Consider the following 17,765-nt stretch of genomic DNA (forward strand, 5'->3'; position numbering starts at 1 on the left):
AAGGTTAGAAAATTTTCCAAAATTTCACTTTAGTATTCGTTATCAAAATTTTTATTTTTCTCAAAATTAAACTGAACTATGATTTAAAAATGATCCAAAGTAATCTAATTTTGTGTAATCTAAAATGTAAACAAAATAGTCATGGTGAAATTAAATTAAAAATTAAAGAATTATTTTCAAGAATTATAGAAATAAAACAAAAAATTATGAAATAAACAGGGTTGTTACGGACGGCGTGAATTTGGCTCGGATTTCGCACGGTAGCAATTTTGATTAGAACATTATTGAGAGAGATAAAATTACTTTCAAATTATTAAGAAAAATATCATCAAGAATCAGGATAATTTGTTATTTTTTTCGTTGAGTGCAAAAACTTCGATTTCTTGTCAATAGAATTTTCTTCCGAAATTTTTTGTTTGTTTTTTCTCAATAAGAAACGTCGAAAGATGAAGATGAAGCAATATTTGTTTTTAAATGTTGTTGAAGATTTCCTAAATAAATGTATTACTACACTCAAATCATTTTGAAACATACTGACTCTGAATATTTAATTTCTTTTAAGTTTTAAGTAATGTTTTTTACCCTTATTTGGTGTTCTTTTATACTGGAAACATTCCATTTTAATCTTGTGAATCTTAATCATATTTTAAACTTTTCCTGAAGATACAGACATTAGGATGTAACAATCCATTTCACCAAATTATTGTTGGGGCATGTTCCAGTGGGTGTACTGTGCTTATATCCCAATTCCCAAATGATTGGACGCAACAGAAGCTGGCCTCCGCCTTTGAATTTTAGATGGGAATCAACCAGTAGAAATATTTTTTTTATATTTAAACATTCTTGAAGAAAAATTAAAAAAAAGTCAAAACATTAAAAAATTACAGCTCCAACATTCAAAATTGAATTATTCAGAAATTAGGAAATAAAATTAGGAAAAAAGTATCAAAAACCCCAAAAAAAAACCATATTAAAAAATTAAAAGATCTGAAATTTTTAAATTTAAAATTAAAAAAAACTAAAAGAAATTTAAAAAATATCAATATTCAAAAATAAAAAAAAATAATCAAAAATTTTTTTTCTTAAATTCCTCAATTCTTAAATTCTTAAATACTTAAATTCCTCAATTCTTAAATTCTTATTTTTTTAAATTCTTAAATTCTTAAACTCTTAAATACTTAAATTCCTCAATTCTTAAATTCTTAATTTTTTAAATTCTTAAATTCTTAAATTCTTAAATTCTTAAATTCTTAAATTCTTAAATTCTTAAATTCTTAAATTCTTAAATTCTTAAATTCTTAAATTCCTAGGTTCTTGATGGCCATTTTTGTTACCATTTTAGATTACAGAAAACCTGATAAAATTTAAAGTATTTTTGAAGTTATTTTTTTCGGTTAGAGAAATTTTGAAAAGAAGATGTAGGAAACTTTGCTTCGATTTTTTTAAAGTGACGCTTTGGTAGGATCATCGAGAATGAACTGTATCTTAAATTTAAAATCTCTAGATCGAGAATTTATTACAATTTTTAAATTTTATTATTTTTCTTTATTTAGATTTGATTCAATTTTTAGATCTAAATTTCTAAATGTTGAAATTTTTTATTTTTTTGCCGAAATGTAGGTTTTGGCTTTTCCCTCTAGTTTACCTAAATCCGAGCAAAAATACATTATTATAAGAATGTAACAGAAAAATCAGGCATCGGGTCCAGACTGTCAAGATCCAGCATCCGAGATTTCATAGGGACTGTACAACTGCATTTTATATATTTCTTGAACAACATTCAAGGGCTTACAAGGAGGAGTTCCCGTGGTCAGATCGAGCTTAAATTTGGAATCTATTCCAAAACACCCAAATATCTAAGTTTGATAAATAATGACTTTTTGAAAAGCTACAACCTGCTCTGTATTTTGTTTTTATTTTTATAATATGTATTGATCGTTTGAATGACCGTCTGTAGGCTCTGGTCAAGGTACATTTTTTTTTAAATTTTATAGCAAGAATATTTTTTTGTAAAATTATTTAATAAGATGTTTTGTGGGTCTCGTGGCGCAGGGGTAGCGGCTTCGGCTGCCGATCCCGATGATGCTATGAGACGCGGGTTCGATTCCCGCCTTATCCACTGAGCTTCTATCGGATGGTGAAGTAAAACGTCGGTCCCGGTTTCTCCTGTCTCGTCAGAGGCGCTGGAGCAGAAATCCCACGTTAGAGGAAGGCCATGCCCCGGGGGGCGTAGTGCCAATAGTTTCGTTTTTCGTTTTCTTCAAATATCCAGAAAACCGTTAACATTAAATACAAACATTGTTGAAAAAGATTTCGAAATTTTTTAAAGCAGTAAACATGTACTTGAAAAATTCTCATTTAATTGTATATTTTTCTGAGTTTTTCAGTTTTTTTTAACTTTCTTAAGGTTCTTATTTTTTCAAGTTTTTGTCTTCAAAACCTTTAGTTTTTTTCTATAAAAACACAATCAAAAATTGCATCTGCCTAATTCGTTTGAAAATTCGGCAAAAGAAAACAATTTTAAAATGAAACATGACTTTTTACTTTAATTCAAATTTTCAATTGCTTTTGTTTTGGAAAACTTTTAATTTTAAATTTTCTTTAGGAAATGAAGTGAAATTAACTAATCGCAATTTGAAATTTGCAACAATTTAATTATTAATTATTATTGGATGTTCGATAAGAAAAAAAGATTGACAAAATAAGAAAAAGTTTTTAAGTTTTTGCAGAATCCATCGTTACAAAATCAAATAAAAAAGTCATTGAAGTTTTTTAATAACCATAAAAACGCTGCCTACAATATGTTAGTAAAAATAGAAAATACAATAAAATTGGTGGTCTGGAGAGGTCAGGGAAAAGTCAGGGAATTTTATTTTGGGATTTGGATCGACACCATGTTCATATTTTAACATTGAAAATTGGACCATTAGTTGCAGAGATATCGACATTGGAAAATGGTGGGTTGTTTGAGTGAGACTTAAAAAACACAATTTTTCCTGTTTTAAAACCTTTGCATGGCAATACCTCAGCAACTAACGATTGTATCAACAAAGTTCAAAAAAGCAAAACATAGAGAATTTTCTCAGTTTTTCAAAAATATTTTTTTTCAAAGGTCGGCACACGGGCACTAATTTAAAAAAAATGGGCCGAGGTGTCCACGTGCTTCCATCCCGCCAGTCCTTAGTCCTTAGTGTTGTGTTTGCTGTATTTGATATTTTGCGAACCACACCGTATGTTGTACTCGACAGATATGGACTGGTTCCCGGCCGGGCTGATGGGTCTCGCAGCTGGCTAGTTGAACGTACCTGTTAGAACATCTAATCATGATGTTTTATCCTTTTGTTTCCTTACACACTACGAAAAAACGTGTAATTTTCGGTTAAATTAGATGCACATAACTGGAGCATCAAATTAGACGCAATGTTGTGTCTAATTAGACGTAAAGTTACACGACCCAAACAATCTCCGATATCGTGTAAAATTACATTAAACGTAATTTTGGCGGGAAATTTTCGAATAGGAATCTCATTTTTCTTATTGGACGACAGTAAACGTGTTTCTGTATTCTGAAGTTGAAATGTTTTTATTGCACAATATTCATCACAATTAATTACACAACTTTCACTCGTTTTTCGTTGTTTTTACCACAAAGATTTTTCACTGGAGTAGCGCCATAAACCCTCCGCCTAGGATTATTTCCACTAACAACCTTCCGGCATACCATTTGTACCGTGTTGGTCACTCGCTCAATGAAGCATCAAGGTGGCACAGATGGAACCGAACCGAGGATTGAACCGACGACATGGAGCCCTGCATTTGCACACTATGTTTCGGTTTATTCAGGAGCAATTCTTTTTGCGGCTTAAAACGTGTTTTTCCTCGCGTTCCATGATGTCCGTCCGCAACCTGAAAAGACCAAAAAATATTTGCTATCGGTTTCAGGTATATCAATTAAAGAATGTTTAAACTCACCTCTATCAGAGAATTGACTGGTTTTCTCTAAAACGGTAGCAGGTTCCGGCCAGTAAACGAAAAAAAATAACGGAATCTGGATGAAAAATGCTATTCTCTGCGACGTCGAAGCTGGCTGACGGTTTGACGTTTAACAATTCTGACAATCGTGTAGCTGCTGACGGGCGTGAAATTGGGTTTCATTTGATGTAAAATTACATCAAATGTGATGCTCCAGTTATGTGCATCATATTTAGCGTAAAATCAGGTTATTCGAGATGCAATTTTAGGTTACGCACGATGTAAATGAAAACCAACCGGCTATGTGGCTTAATGGTTACGGCTTCTGTCTCCCAAGCAGAAGGTGCAGGGATCAAATCCCGGTCGGTACCTTTGAAATTTGAAATCAGGGATTTGAATATGAATAAAAACTAAAATGAATCAGGTGGGATTCGAACTCACACCTTTGGATTGGTGGTCTGGGACGCTAAGCAGTCGGCTGTCAGAAAGTTTGCACTCTAGCAGTGAATTGATCCGTAGTGTTGAAACATGTTATCTCTTCTTCTCATATTATTAAATACGCGCTGATCCCTGATTTGCCTGAGGGGATTGGAAGTCTAAATATAGATCGAGTTTCCTTCAGATGCTTGCTTCTATGTTTAGGCGGGGCCGAACAATGCCCAGCGACCTCGGAATTGGACCGCAAGGAGCTCTGTCATTCTGAAATGGGTCGCTGGAAGCAGCGCGAGGGCTATCACCACCTAATTACCCGGGACTGAGATAAGCTGTATCAGCATTCGGCATGTACACAGTCTGATACAAATTATACTTTCCCATAATTTCGCTACCGGTTAGCGGGTATTGGATTGGACTACACACACACACACACACACACGCACGATGTAAATGAAAACCAGTGAGAATTTTAACGATTTACGCCAAAATAAACCTAAATTTACATCGAAAATACGATTACATGTTGTTATCATCGGTTTAATCAAGAATTACGTCTAATGTAATATTAATTTTTTTTTAGTGTGTAGTAACAGTAGCATAGTTAGTTCAGCAAGGGAAGCAATAGTCTGATCCGTTCAGCTGTTGAAGCAATTGTTTTCGATTCAAACTTGTGCTGAACATTGTTGGACCACCTAAACTACTGATCAAAGGAAACAAACACGAGGGTAAAAAGGGATAAGCTCCCCCCGGATGGGGCTAAATTGTGGAACGCTCCCAGTGAGTTTTACTGAGCTGCTTTGGACATTTTAGGTAATAGTAGTATGAAAATAGTTAAAGCTCGGTATTAATTCACTGGGAGGTCGTGTAAAAATGTCCGTGCTTGTGAAGTTCTGTTTCTGTGTCACTGTTGTGTTAGTTTGTAACATGTTCGACATGAAACTTCTAGCCAGCAATGATTAGTTGTGCGGAATTCTTCAAGTACGGGACTTCGAGTTGACGTAGGTGGCTCGTGTACAGGTTCACTCACCTCTCCTCGCGGCAAGGTTTTCCGTAGGTCTACACTCGAACATGCAACATGGGACAGCATGAATCTTCAGCTGAAGCCGGACGAATGTAGTCCGAAATTACAGAGAATTACAGAAGTCGGCAAACACGGGCACTAATTTAAAAAAATGAATAACTGAGACCATAAAAAAAAACCTAAAAATGACTATAACTTGAAAACGTTGCACTTAATCAAAATTTCACTCAAGTCTTTTTTGTTTGCAAATTGAATTTTACATCAAAAAATGAAGTTGAATTTTTTTGCGACCTGTATTTCGATTTTTTGAAAAAAAAAAATCAGTTTTGATTCCAACATTCATAACTCGGTCGAAGATTTTTTGTCCATTCTGGAAATTTCTGAAAAGTTGGCATTTTATGATGTCCCCTAAAACATCAGAAAATAAAAAAATAGGGTTTTTTGGCAAATTAAGTTTTAGTGACAAAGAGTGAAATTAAAAAAACACCAAAAAATTTTTACCGTGTATCATTTTCCAGTGTATCCATACCTTCAACTTTGCCGAAGACACCAAATCGATCAAAAAAATCCTGCTAAAGATACAGATTTTTGAATTTTCATACATCATTTTTGTACGGACAGCTGCCAAATTTGTATGGAATATTATATGGACAAATTAATGATGCAAAATAGCTTCTTTGGGCATACCAAAGACACCAAAAAAGTGTCAGCTGGATTAAAAAATACATAAAAAAATCGAATGACCGAAATCTCAGAGAATTGCTTTAGTGTGGAAGGTTCCTTGGAGTAAAAATTAGGTTCGACTAGAAACTTGCAATAGAGACCACACAATGTCGTTAAAATGGATGGTTTGATTGGATGAGCACTACCTTTAATGCCAGTCATTTGAAATTTGGCCAAATAAATCTTAAAAGATTCCCCATATAAAAATATGGTCAAATTCTTTCACATCAACAAAAATTGCAAAAATTACTTGTTAGAGGAAAAATCATGAAAACATACAGCCCAGACGCTTCGGATAATCGAGCCTGGACTGTAGTGCATTGCTGGATGTTATGTTTAGAAAAAATTAAGTGCTTGATGAGATTGAATGTTGTTCATTTACATCAATTCTAGAGTTTATTTAATTGACAAGGTCCTATGAACACATGAAACACAGCAGCTTATATGATCTTTTCTTTGTATAACATTTAAAACAATCTAACAAACAAATGCCACTCTTGCTGACCTTGAAAGTCCCCCATCAATCAAATTCGTATAGAAAAAACAAAACAATACATCCCCCGTTAACCCCTCCCAAGTGAATCGATTATGGAATTTTTCATGACCCAGCACAACAATTCAAGAGCAAGTATATGCCGTGCCGCACAAAGTGAACAAAAGTAAGCCGTCAGTCTGGGTTCAGAAGTCGGCAATTTCACCCGAGAAAAAGCAGGTGGAGTTGCTGCCATACTGCATTCCATTTATCCTGCCTCGGTAGGACTGTGTGAAGTTGGCCATCAATCGGAAAGTGAGTGACGATGTGGGTGGTGGGTGGGGGAGGTTGACGAAAAACAATAAAAAAAACGAGCGCGCCACACCCCATCTCCCTCGTTGAGGGTACTACCAAAAAGCATAACAACAACGATGAGTTTGTTTTGCTTGCATAAACAAATAAATTACACAACTCATCAGCTAAGTTTTTGAGTAAATCTGGCGATGCCGATGCTAGCTGGAGTTCGTCGTGTTTCATTTCGACGCACCATGTGCTTCAATCTGCGACTGACCCTCGTTTGGTCATCATTTGTTCCGGGAATCCCGTTTGACTTTTCGATAATTTCCATTTGTAGCTCCGGGTGGCAATATGTGTTTCTGGCGATGCACTTCATCGCTGGAACCATGATGTGCTCGTTGTATGCACAGCATGGAGCAATCCACCCTCTGAATGGGGAACCTTTCCTGGAATTCGTCGACTAGTCGAGCCAAACCCGGGGAGATAACAACTTTCGGAGCTCAGTCTCTTTAGCCTGGTTCAGCATGATTTCCATGTATTCAAATGACCTCCTCCGACAAGTGGATTTTCGTTGGCTAGGGGAAAGTGCTTCCGCCACTCGATGCCGGCACATGCTGTGGTGCACCGGGATGTTCGTTTTGCGCGCTGGGCCAAACCAGTTGCGCACAACGTCAAGGACGAATCAACGGTGCAGCTGCCGCTGCTTATCTTTCCATTTTTCAACACATTGTTCCGAAGACGACCGCATTTCCCGAGTAGGTGGGGGTTGGTCACACCGGGATCGATCGATCACGCGCCCTGCTCCATATAACCGCGCGCAGAGTCTTTTTATCGTGAAAGTTACAATATCGACTCTTTTATGCAAATTAACTGCCATCCATTTTTACGAGTGCGCGGGAGTGAGTGGGTGGCTCTTTTTGTGGTAGTCTTTCGCCGTTGGAGTTCTTGCTCTATATTCTTGTGGCGTAACGGAGCTTGAACTCACTGTCTCTCAATCGCTAGGATGAAGAATGATGGCAGTTGGGCTCGTACGGTAGTATAGTTTGTAGGTGCAGGTTGGTTATGGGGTAGACTGGGGTAGAAGGATAGGATTGTTGATAACGATGTCAGGGTGATGCGTGATCGATTGCCCTTTCCGGCGCGAGAAAGAAAGGAGATAAAGTTGTTGAGTGGAAACTTTCAGAATTCAATGTGCAATTGTACTCTTGGAAAGCTATTTATTATCCTAAAACGTTGCACAACATTAGGCAAAAGTTTTTCACATTAATTTGTTTTCGTTGTTTCATGCCAAAGAACAACACTTAAAAGCAATTATTTTAAGACCACAGACAAACAGACAATGGCATGAGACAGACTCTACTAACGGACCATTTCAATAAATTATCAGAACGAGGAAGGAAGCGTGGACATACCGTACTCTAAACGAGTGTGGTGCGTAAGGGGGTCGTTGGAGAAGCATCTATGTTTAGGCGGGGCCAGACAATGACCAGTGACCTCGAAATTGGGACGCAAGAGCTCTGTAATTCTGAAATGAAGCAGCGCGAGGGCCAACATTCCCGAATATCCGCGGTTCCGCGAGTATTGGATTGAAATCACAAAACCGGAATATCCACTTCTCCCCTTGTATCTGCCAGCAACTAGGTTCAACATAATTTGGAACCATGCTTTCACCATATCTCTAAACGCCCAAAGCGAAACGCTGCCCGTGTTTTGTCCTCTTTGATGAATGTCATTAAAAGTCATAATCACGGTTCTAACGACCTCTTCAAGCTGTGGAGAGGAGGCCCGAACCGGCGCGCGATACGGCAAGCGCGGCAGCGCAAAAGCCACTCATTTCGCTGAATTAAAAAAAAAGCATCAAAAAGAGCCTAGTTATGGCAACCGGGCCTGAAAGGACATACAGGACGGTACAAAAAACATCACGAACGTCACCTCTGCACGCCACTTGACCAGGGTGACAAAAAGGCACTCGTGACATCGCGGCGACGCCGGATGCTGCTGCTGTCTCTCCCAGAACCATCGTGCTAACAGAAAATTGGCAAATCGGGTTAAAAGTAACACTCGGGCGCGGGTCGTAATTAGCGACCCTGACTGTAGCCGTTCTGTCTATCTGTTGGGAGAGGTTCAAATCGTTCTGTGCTCTTGCCAATTTGTCTGTGTGTGCAAACGGAAGTGCTGGTATGAAGCTATTCCTTGTCGCAAATGTAGGACAACATTCTTTGTTCTAGGTCCAACCACAGAAAACAGACGCGGAGCCTCTCTGTTTTCTGTGGCTTAGTCGCCGTTGGTCGTCACAAACGGGTCAGCATTTATTGAAACTCACATAACTTACCTTTGAATTTTTCGTCCCCAGGACATTGCCGCGTACATCAAGAAGGAGTTTGACAAAAAGTACAACCCCACCTGGCACTGCATCGTCGGACGGAACTTTGGCTCGTACGTCACGCACGAAACGCGTCACTTTATCTACTTCTACCTGGGACAGGTGGCCATCCTTTTATTTAAGAGCGGTTAAGCGGCGCCGGTCAACGCGGAGTGAGGAGGTGCAGGAAGCGCGTGCTTTAACAAGACAAGGATTTAGGGGAGCGTAGCGCGTTTTGTGTGTATACAGGAAGAAGAGAGGCAGAAGTCAGGAGAGTAGCAAACAAACACAGCAGCAAAAGCAGCAGCAGCAGCAGAGCAGGAACACATTCTATTTACTATTACTTCTACTATTAATGATTATTACTACAATTAATGATGCCCAACAACAACAACTCCAGAAAAACAACATCCCGGATGGTGTGAGCCAGGCAGCTATGTGATATCCGAGGGAGCTGTGCTGTGTGTGAGATGGCGCTCCGGCTTCCGGAAGGAACGCGTGGGTCTAGTTCTCAACCAACTCAACTCAAACTTAAGCAAATCCTTTCGAACGAGACACAGAAGAACCAACCAACCAACACACTCGGTGAAGACAGACAGCGATTGAGAGAGGGAGAGACGGCTATAGATCTTTTAACAAAAACGATTTAGGAGCACATTATGTATAGACACATCCAGTGGGAGAGGTAGTAGTTTTTTGAGGAAGAAGATTCGATTATATTCCAAGCAAAATTTGCGAATGAAATACCTGGGTTTAGAGCAAATTTATTGAACCATATTATAATTTTTTGTTTTGTAAACACACAGGCTTACAAATTAGTGTGATGTGTGTTGAAAGCTGCGTAAACGATCGGTAACTGTTTTGATTTTTTTTTCTCATAATTTTCTTAGTCGCCACATTGAACTAATAAAAAAATAACGATAACTGGAGGACACAAACACAAAGAAAAAACACTTTTCATTTCACTCTCATCTTTCCCTTCCCCGCCTTTTCACATCGCGTAAACTTTGGTGTCTTTCTTGAAACCCCAAACCATTCATGTCACATCACCCACATACACTCACACTCTCAGTGAATCTCCCGTCCTTCCGCTTGCTCGTGCGATCAATTTGGAATGGTCCTACTAATCGGAATAACGCTGTGCCCCTGTCCGTTTGAATGGTGTGTGTACAATGTAAATCGGCGTTGGTGTGTAGGTCAAGGTCGTCAACGACGATCTTATCGTTATCGTCTTCGATCAGCGATTTTTCTTCCTTTGCGATAGGATCATCGGTGATGATTTACAACAACTCTCTCTTTTGAAGAAATGCAAACAGTAAAAAAAACACTTTTAAACTTTAGTAATGACGAGAGACTACGGTCCATACCAAAATGAATTCCCATTTTAAGACAGCGTTGTTTATCGACGGTCGCACATGCTTGAGATTTCTCATCTTGCATCTACACAAATTTGTGTAGTTTTGTACATTAAATGTTCATGTTGTTGTACATCTAATGTTCTAAGTTGAAAAAAAAAATGATAATGAAAACTGTTACAGAACTGATTTGTCGTTATGGTCATGTCTGTAACATAATCACCTGCACTTTTCTTTGTGTTTTAATTTCCCAAATTTGCACTAATCCAAGGACTAAACCTTAGAACAGGATTGTCCGTCGAACGCAACGTTGGACGTAGAACTTTGCGCCAGTTCTATTTTTCCTGTCAGCACGACATTCTACAAAGTTTGCGTTGTGCAATGGTCGATGTCAGGCAAGCTATGCTGACCGGCGCAAAGTTCTGCGTCCCACGTTGCGTTCGACGTACAATCCAGTCAGCTTTAGTTCGTAAATCAGTGCAAATTTGGGAAAATTAGGTTTTTTTTTTAAAAAAAGGATTTTGTTATGTTACAGACATGACCAAAACGACAAAGAACTTTGGCGCAGTAATGGAGCTGTCAAAACGGCTACGAAAAAGGGGAAAATACCTAGTTTTTGTCAACTGTTAGATTTGAGTGAATTTAAATCAGATCTGTGTAAATTTTACTCAATTTTCGTTGAATTCTAACACTGTGTTCGTTTGGGCATACTGAGTTCTCATTCTATAGAGAAAAAAAACCGTGACGTCAGAAATGAACTCAAATCACTCAAAGTTCATTTTGTGAGTGACTTTAACAGTTTGGCCTTGTTTGACAGCTACTTTGTACCCAGTTTTCTGTGGGGGTGAAAAGGAGGCGAATACTTTATGAAAACCATACCTGTCAAAATTCCTAGCCTCAAAATTTTGTCGCGAGTTGCTTTACTCCTCTATACAGAAGAAAAGCTTGGAACTTAACCTCAAAGGTAAATAAACCAAATGAACTTTTTTGACAGGTGTCATTCCGGAACATAGAAAATTTGAATTCTGTTCCGATTGTTCTGTACCGCATGGACACAAACACGGTCAGGAGCACGGCAAGGACTCGGCCACGGGAATGACCAAGAACAGTTACCTACACGGCCAGAAACACGACCAGAAGACAAAGCCACTGGCAAAAATACGGAAAATGACGTTCTGACGTTTCGGCAATCGAAAGCAAATTCAAATTAAAAAAAAATCCAGAAAACGACACCTGTCAAACCACTCAAAAGGCACTCACAAAATGAATACTGAGTTCTTTGAGTTCATTTGCTACGTCATGGTTTCCTTGCCTATTAGGTTTTACGCCGACTCAATTTTAAGGTTAGAAATTTGACAACATTTTTTGCACGTGTGTCTCAGTCACAATGTGTGAGCGTGTGCGCTCGTGACGTCACGCTGTAAAACCTATTAGAGAAGAAAATCGTGACGTCAGAAATGAACTCAAATCACTCAAAGTTCATTTTGTGAGTGACTTTAACAGTTTGGCCTAGTTTGACAGCTACATTGTCCCCAGTTTTCTGTTGGAGAGAAAAGGAGGCGAATACTTTATGAAAATCATACCTGTCAAAATTCCTAGCCTCAAAATTATGTTGCGAGTTGCTTTTCTTCTCTATATAGACGCTTGTTGTAACTTTAATTGCCTTGTGAACTCAAAGAATTCTGTGATCATTATTTGAGTGATTTTGAAAATAACATTACTGTGTTCTTATGATAGAAACATCTTCAAGAGACCCAGTAGGTAATCCCTCGAAATACTTGTCAAAATTGAGTACCCCGATTGCAGAGTCTTCTAGATTATAGAAATCCTAATCCCTGATTGGTTGGGGTAAAGACATCTACCGGTTAGAATTAACCCTAAATAATAATCCTGGGTTGACATTGGACATTGGTTGACTTGCCAGCCAATCAAATGATCTTATATTAAATAAATGAGTGAATGAGATTGACGCACCTCTTTCAGGATCTTTCTGGGGAAACGATAAAATCGTCTCTCTCAGATAACCTGCAAATTACACTTGTGAATATTTAGGGAAATTCGCAAAACAAAAAATGGGCTCGATCGTCACTAGATTGCAAAAATCGAAACTAAGATAATTATCATTCTCATACTCAACACACAGAACGAACGAATTAACAATTTGGATGATTTCTTCTTTTCTATACAATTGATTTAAAATCGTTGAAGGCCGAGGCAATTTCTCAAAACTTTTACTTGCTCTCACTCTGAGTTTGACTAAGTTCTCAGCAACAGCTCCACAAAAATCACGTCAAATAGTAACATGATGACACGTCCAAACTCTAGCGGAAATCTAAGCATAAAAATGCCTCTTTACAACTCACCCCAAACTTACTCGCAAGCATGAATTTCTTTCCATTAGAGCACTGACAAAAAAATCAAATGCATCACAGTTGATAACCGGAGACGAAAACTGGACTGCACACGCCGCAAGGTCCAACGACTAGTTTGTAAACTTACTACTCAAAGAGACACAGACAGACACAAAGGCACGCACGCACTCACGAACACAAAGCGAAGTGAAAGAAACAAAAATTCTAGATGAAGCAGCAGATTTAAATTTCATGAAAACAAAAAATCAATTTATGTACTTCTTATTAGCTATATAAATGGAAATATTACAGTATTTTTGTGTAAAATGAAGCAAAAATTGCAGACAAAAAAAAAACAAAAGAAGAAAATGGAACAAAAAAAAAAATCAACCATGCCGAACACTCACTGGAGATAGAAGCTATTAAATGAAAACTGAGTCGTATAAGTGAAATAAAAAACTAAAAAAACCGTAAACAAAACATTTCGATCCAGATGTAGCAAATGTGCGAGCAACAGATTTATTTTGCGTTTCCTCTCTACCACAGACAAACAGACGTAAGTCAAATATTCCGATCATTCGTCAGTTTGTCTGTCCCACTTTACAGCATCCATCACACGTGGCGTGTTTGACTCTTGGTTTGCAATCGGCGTCGTTTTGGTTTTCGATTTCCGCTTGACCCGTGTTTTCCACTTCTGGTCATCTTTCTCGTTTTCTCGTGTTGCAGAGGAGGCTGGCTCTAGTTTGGGAAATGTGTGTGTGTCCGGCTAGGGTTATTTGGTTTCCACCGGTTGATTCGATTGAAGTGGGTTCCGTTAGAATGGGCGAGTTCAAGCAAACGCGGGGGAGGAAATTGATGCTAATTGTTGGGTGGCGGTTCTGCTGGGCGAATGCGCTTTCCAATTAAAATACACAGGCGGGCAAGCAGTCAGTTGAAGAGGACACTTGAAATATCTACTGCTTTCCGATTGATTAATTGCATTGAAAGGAAAGTAGTTTTTATGTTTAAAATTAAATGTTTTGGGATCTGAATCTGGGCTGAGCACCTGGATGGTGGGACTGTGATGAGTAAATTCAAAAAAAAACACTTATTTAAAATGGCTGCATTTATTGCTTGAATTGTTCGTCTCTAATTAAAACACGTCTAATGTATCACCGGTTATAAATAAAGTCAACTACGCGTAAAGTCACGTCGTCTTGCACTCTTGCCTGCACGAGATTCCTAACATTAAGTGTTGTGTAAAATAAACTTTCGAGGTACCACTGTAAAATTGAACATGAGCTTCGTCCGTGTTTAGGCTCTCCGCTGCGCGAGATTCGTCCTCATCGCATTCAATATCCTAGCCTTAATCCTACGATTCGTACTGCGATTTGGTCTACAGTCTGCTACTTTCCGAGGGCCTCACGTTCAGGATGTTGTGTCCGTTGGTTTTGGGCGCACCGCCGTTGATGCCGTTGATGAAGTCGTCCGGCTGGAAGGTGTTGTTCTCGTGGCCCATCTCGACCTGGTTGCGCTCGGTGACTTCCGGAGCCGTCGCCTTGACCGGTCCGTCCATGAAGAACATCGTGATGAAGAACAGAATCGTGCTGAGGCCGTAGAATCCGGCGTAGAAGAACATGACGGAGCCACGGTAGCCGATGGCCTTGGCCAGGGGGTCGACCAGGATGGGCAGGTTGCCGCCGATGTTGTTCATCACGAACAGGAACACGCCGATGGTGGTCGAGCGGACCTGCAGCGGGACGATTTCTACCAGCACCGCGAACACGATTCCGAACCACATTTCGGCTGCAGGGGAGAAAAAATGAGGAGTTAGATTTCAAAAGTTTAAAGTCGGTGGAGACGCGTGGTAACTCACCAAAGAAGTAGCTGATTCCGAGCGTGATCATTGCCCACAGTGGCTCGTAGTACACGGATCCGAAGGCGAACGGAGTGGCAATCAGCTGGCTGATGGCCAGGCAAGCAACACGCGACCGGATTCCCATCTTGGCCACAAACTTATCGGAAACAATTCCACCAATCACCACACCAATGCTGCCGATTCCGATCGTCACGGCAAACAGCCACCAGCCAAGGTCCACGTCGGGGAAGTAGATGTTGTAGTACAAATCAGCATTATAAGCGAAGGTCATTCCACCGCAGTGACGGATCGAGGCCGCAATCATAAGCAAGATAACACGTGGCTGCATCAGCACCTTCACCAGCGGAACCTTGGCCTTTGCCTCATTTTCCTCGCCGATGCTCTGCCGTTCCGGTTCCTTCAGCGTAGTCCCAGTCAAAACGGCCATCAACAGAGCCAGCACTCCGGTTCCGTAGTAGCAGATGCGCCATCCCTGACCCCAAATGTCCAGCTTCGTGATGTAACGACCCACCGGAAAAGCAATCCCATACCCGCCATAGATTCCCCAGTTGAAAATGGCCATCACCAGCGCACGCTTGCTCTCCGGGAAGATATCGCTCATAATTCCGGTGGCCAACGGATTGCAGCCGGCCTCCCCCGCTGCCATCACCATACGCAGCAGAATCAACTGCCAGTACTCCTGGACGGTACCCTGGAAGATGATGGCCAGCCCGAAGACCAGCGTGCAGACCGTCAACATGCGAACACGGTTGAAGCGATCGGCGGCGAAGCCCAACACGACACCCATCACCGTGAACACGGCAATGAAGCTCGGACCGGCCAGCAGCTGGTACTCGAGGCCCAGCCCGTTGTAGTTCCATTCGCAGTACAGCGTCCCGTTGTGAAGCTGCTGGTGGCATCTGGAATGAGAGGTGAGGCACGGAAATTAAAAAAGTGTCTGAATCAAAAAGTACCGTGCGTTTCCATCATGTGTTGAAGGGAGCTTTTATGCAACTTTTGGTAGAGCTTTGACCCAACTATAGCGAAAAAATTGGGTCAGGTTTGTTTTTAAAACTTGTTTAAAATGACAAAAAGTCATTCAAAAACGTCGAGATTATCATCTCTATTTTCCATCGTGCATCTAATGTTGACATATTAGCAAATAAATGTTCAATTACGGCTTCTAGAGTTTAGTGAAAATCTAATTTGGTTTTTTTTTTTAAATCAAATCCAACTATTGAGAAGTCAATTTTCAACAAAATCTTATAAAGAAAATCGAATATATTTTAAAAACGTTACATTATCCACCTTTAGGTGGTTGGTGCCTTCCTCTCATTTATAGAGTGATTCAAACCACCCCCCTAACGTGATCGCAGCACCTAAGAGGTCCTAAAAAAAAAGTTATGAATATAAAAAAAACAAACTGCCTACCGACTTTTTATCTAGAACATACAGACGCCGCCTTTGAAGAAAATGGCATCCCTCTACACGGCTTTTTCGTGGCGAGCAGACCAGGTCATAACTTTATTTAGGTTTACCAGATCTTCAAAGCTTTGGACCCATTTGAAAGTTATTTCGAATACCTATCCAAAAATTAGTAGAATGATGGATCCTGACATTGTTTTCATACAGATAAGTGTGATCAGTAGGGTGCCCAGAAAAAATGACCCCCTGCTCCACAAACGGAAAACCGTTTTTTGGGTTATTTTAAGCATCTGTGCAAATTTTGAGCGGAATTGGTTCAGATTAACCCATTGATACCCGAGCCTAAAGTTGGTGAAAAAAAAGATTTTCATACAAAAAATGACTTTTTTAAATCGCTAATAACTTTTCAGGATCGAGTTTTACAGCTTTGGTATGTTCTACAAAGTTGTAGAACATTAAATTTTCGATGAGAATCTCACTTTTGGAAATATTTGGATGGAAGTAGCGCACCCTGCAGACCAAAGCGTAAGAAAATTGGGTTTTCCATACATTTTTTCGATTTTTCCCATACAAACTTCACCTCCGAGTATCAATGGGTAAATGTTGACCGATTTTTCTCATATTTGGCCCAGAGTCCTAAAATAGGTCAAGGAACAATATTCAGCTTGTGGAGCAAGGTTTTGAGAAAAAGTTCCATATTCTGGGCACCCTAGTGATCAGGCTTCAAAAAAGTACTTAAATATCACTTAAGTGATCATATCATGAGACAGGGTTGCCTGATCTTAAAAATTTGAACCAGTTTGGAAGGTAAATTCATTCCCTATCCAACGACACGGTCGCATTTGAATCGATTTCCGGTCACTTATCATCCGGATATATTCAAAAACACATTTTTATACATAACTTTTGAACTACAGTCGACTTTTTTGGCTGTCGATCTTCTCGATTTCAATATTGCTCCATCTATCGATGAATTCTTCAGTCCCTTCAAACTGCATAATTCGATTCTCTTCATTCCTCAATATTTTCTCTTGCTTGAAGGATATCTTCCTCGATGGTCCCTTGGATTCTATTTGGTTTAAAAATCTCTTCCGGTTGTCAATATTTTCACTATCTTATTATATGGCTTGCATAGACATTTTTACTTCGGATTTTTAATCGAATCACATTTTTTCTGTTGTCTTAGTTTTTATTGTTGAACTTAAATATGACCCCTAAACTACTCTAAAGTGATCAAGAATTTTTAAATCGGGTCAAAATGGCGTTCTAGCAGGTTTCTAGCAGAGTTCTCACAGAACTGGATATTCTTACAGCATTCTAACAGGATTCTGACAGAACCAGTTCTGCTAGAATATTTCGTGACTGGGTGGGGTTGCAGAGCTCGAATTTGATGGTAAAGTAAGAAAATAAAAAAATACAAAAAATATTTATGATTTGATTACCCGAAGTCCCATATAAACCTTCGGATAATTGGAATGGAATTCGTTTTCAACTGAAATCGAGTGATAAATAGCT

At 39.3% G+C, this 17,765-nt stretch overlaps 2 protein-coding genes across 3 annotated transcripts in view; one reads left to right on the forward strand and one right to left on the reverse strand.

Moving 5' to 3' along the window:
• Window positions 1-10,226, forward strand: part of LOC120413039 (dynein light chain 1, cytoplasmic) — a 53,051-nt gene extending 42,825 nt beyond the window's left edge. Inside the window, exon 3 of one of the 2 annotated variants that reach the window (XM_039573728.2) lies at window positions 9,274-9,537. In XM_039573728.2, the coding sequence (XP_039429662.1) occupies window positions 9,274-9,435 (162 nt within the window). In that variant the 3' untranslated portion in view covers window positions 9,436-9,537. Of the gene's footprint in view, window positions 1-9,273 lie in introns of both variants that reach the window. The other variant, XM_039573729.2, reaches the window with a different exon arrangement.
• A 1,360-nt stretch (window positions 10,227-11,586) lies between these two features.
• LOC120413050 (putative metabolite transport protein HI_1104) overlaps window positions 11,587-17,765 on the reverse strand; it is a 32,207-nt gene continuing 26,028 nt past the window's right edge. Inside the window, exons 3-4 of the mRNA XM_039573746.2 lie at window positions 14,844-15,745; window positions 11,587-14,773 (exon numbers count right to left, since the gene is read on the reverse strand). Of these exons, the coding sequence (XP_039429680.1) occupies window positions 14,364-14,773; window positions 14,844-15,745 (1,312 nt within the window). The 3' untranslated portion in view covers window positions 11,587-14,363. The remainder of the gene's footprint in view (window positions 14,774-14,843; window positions 15,746-17,765) is intronic.

Source organism: Culex pipiens, chromosome 3 (genome assembly GCF_016801865.2).
Source record: "Culex pipiens pallens isolate TS chromosome 3, TS_CPP_V2, whole genome shotgun sequence".
Taxonomy (NCBI): domain Eukaryota; kingdom Metazoa; phylum Arthropoda; class Insecta; order Diptera; family Culicidae; genus Culex; species Culex pipiens.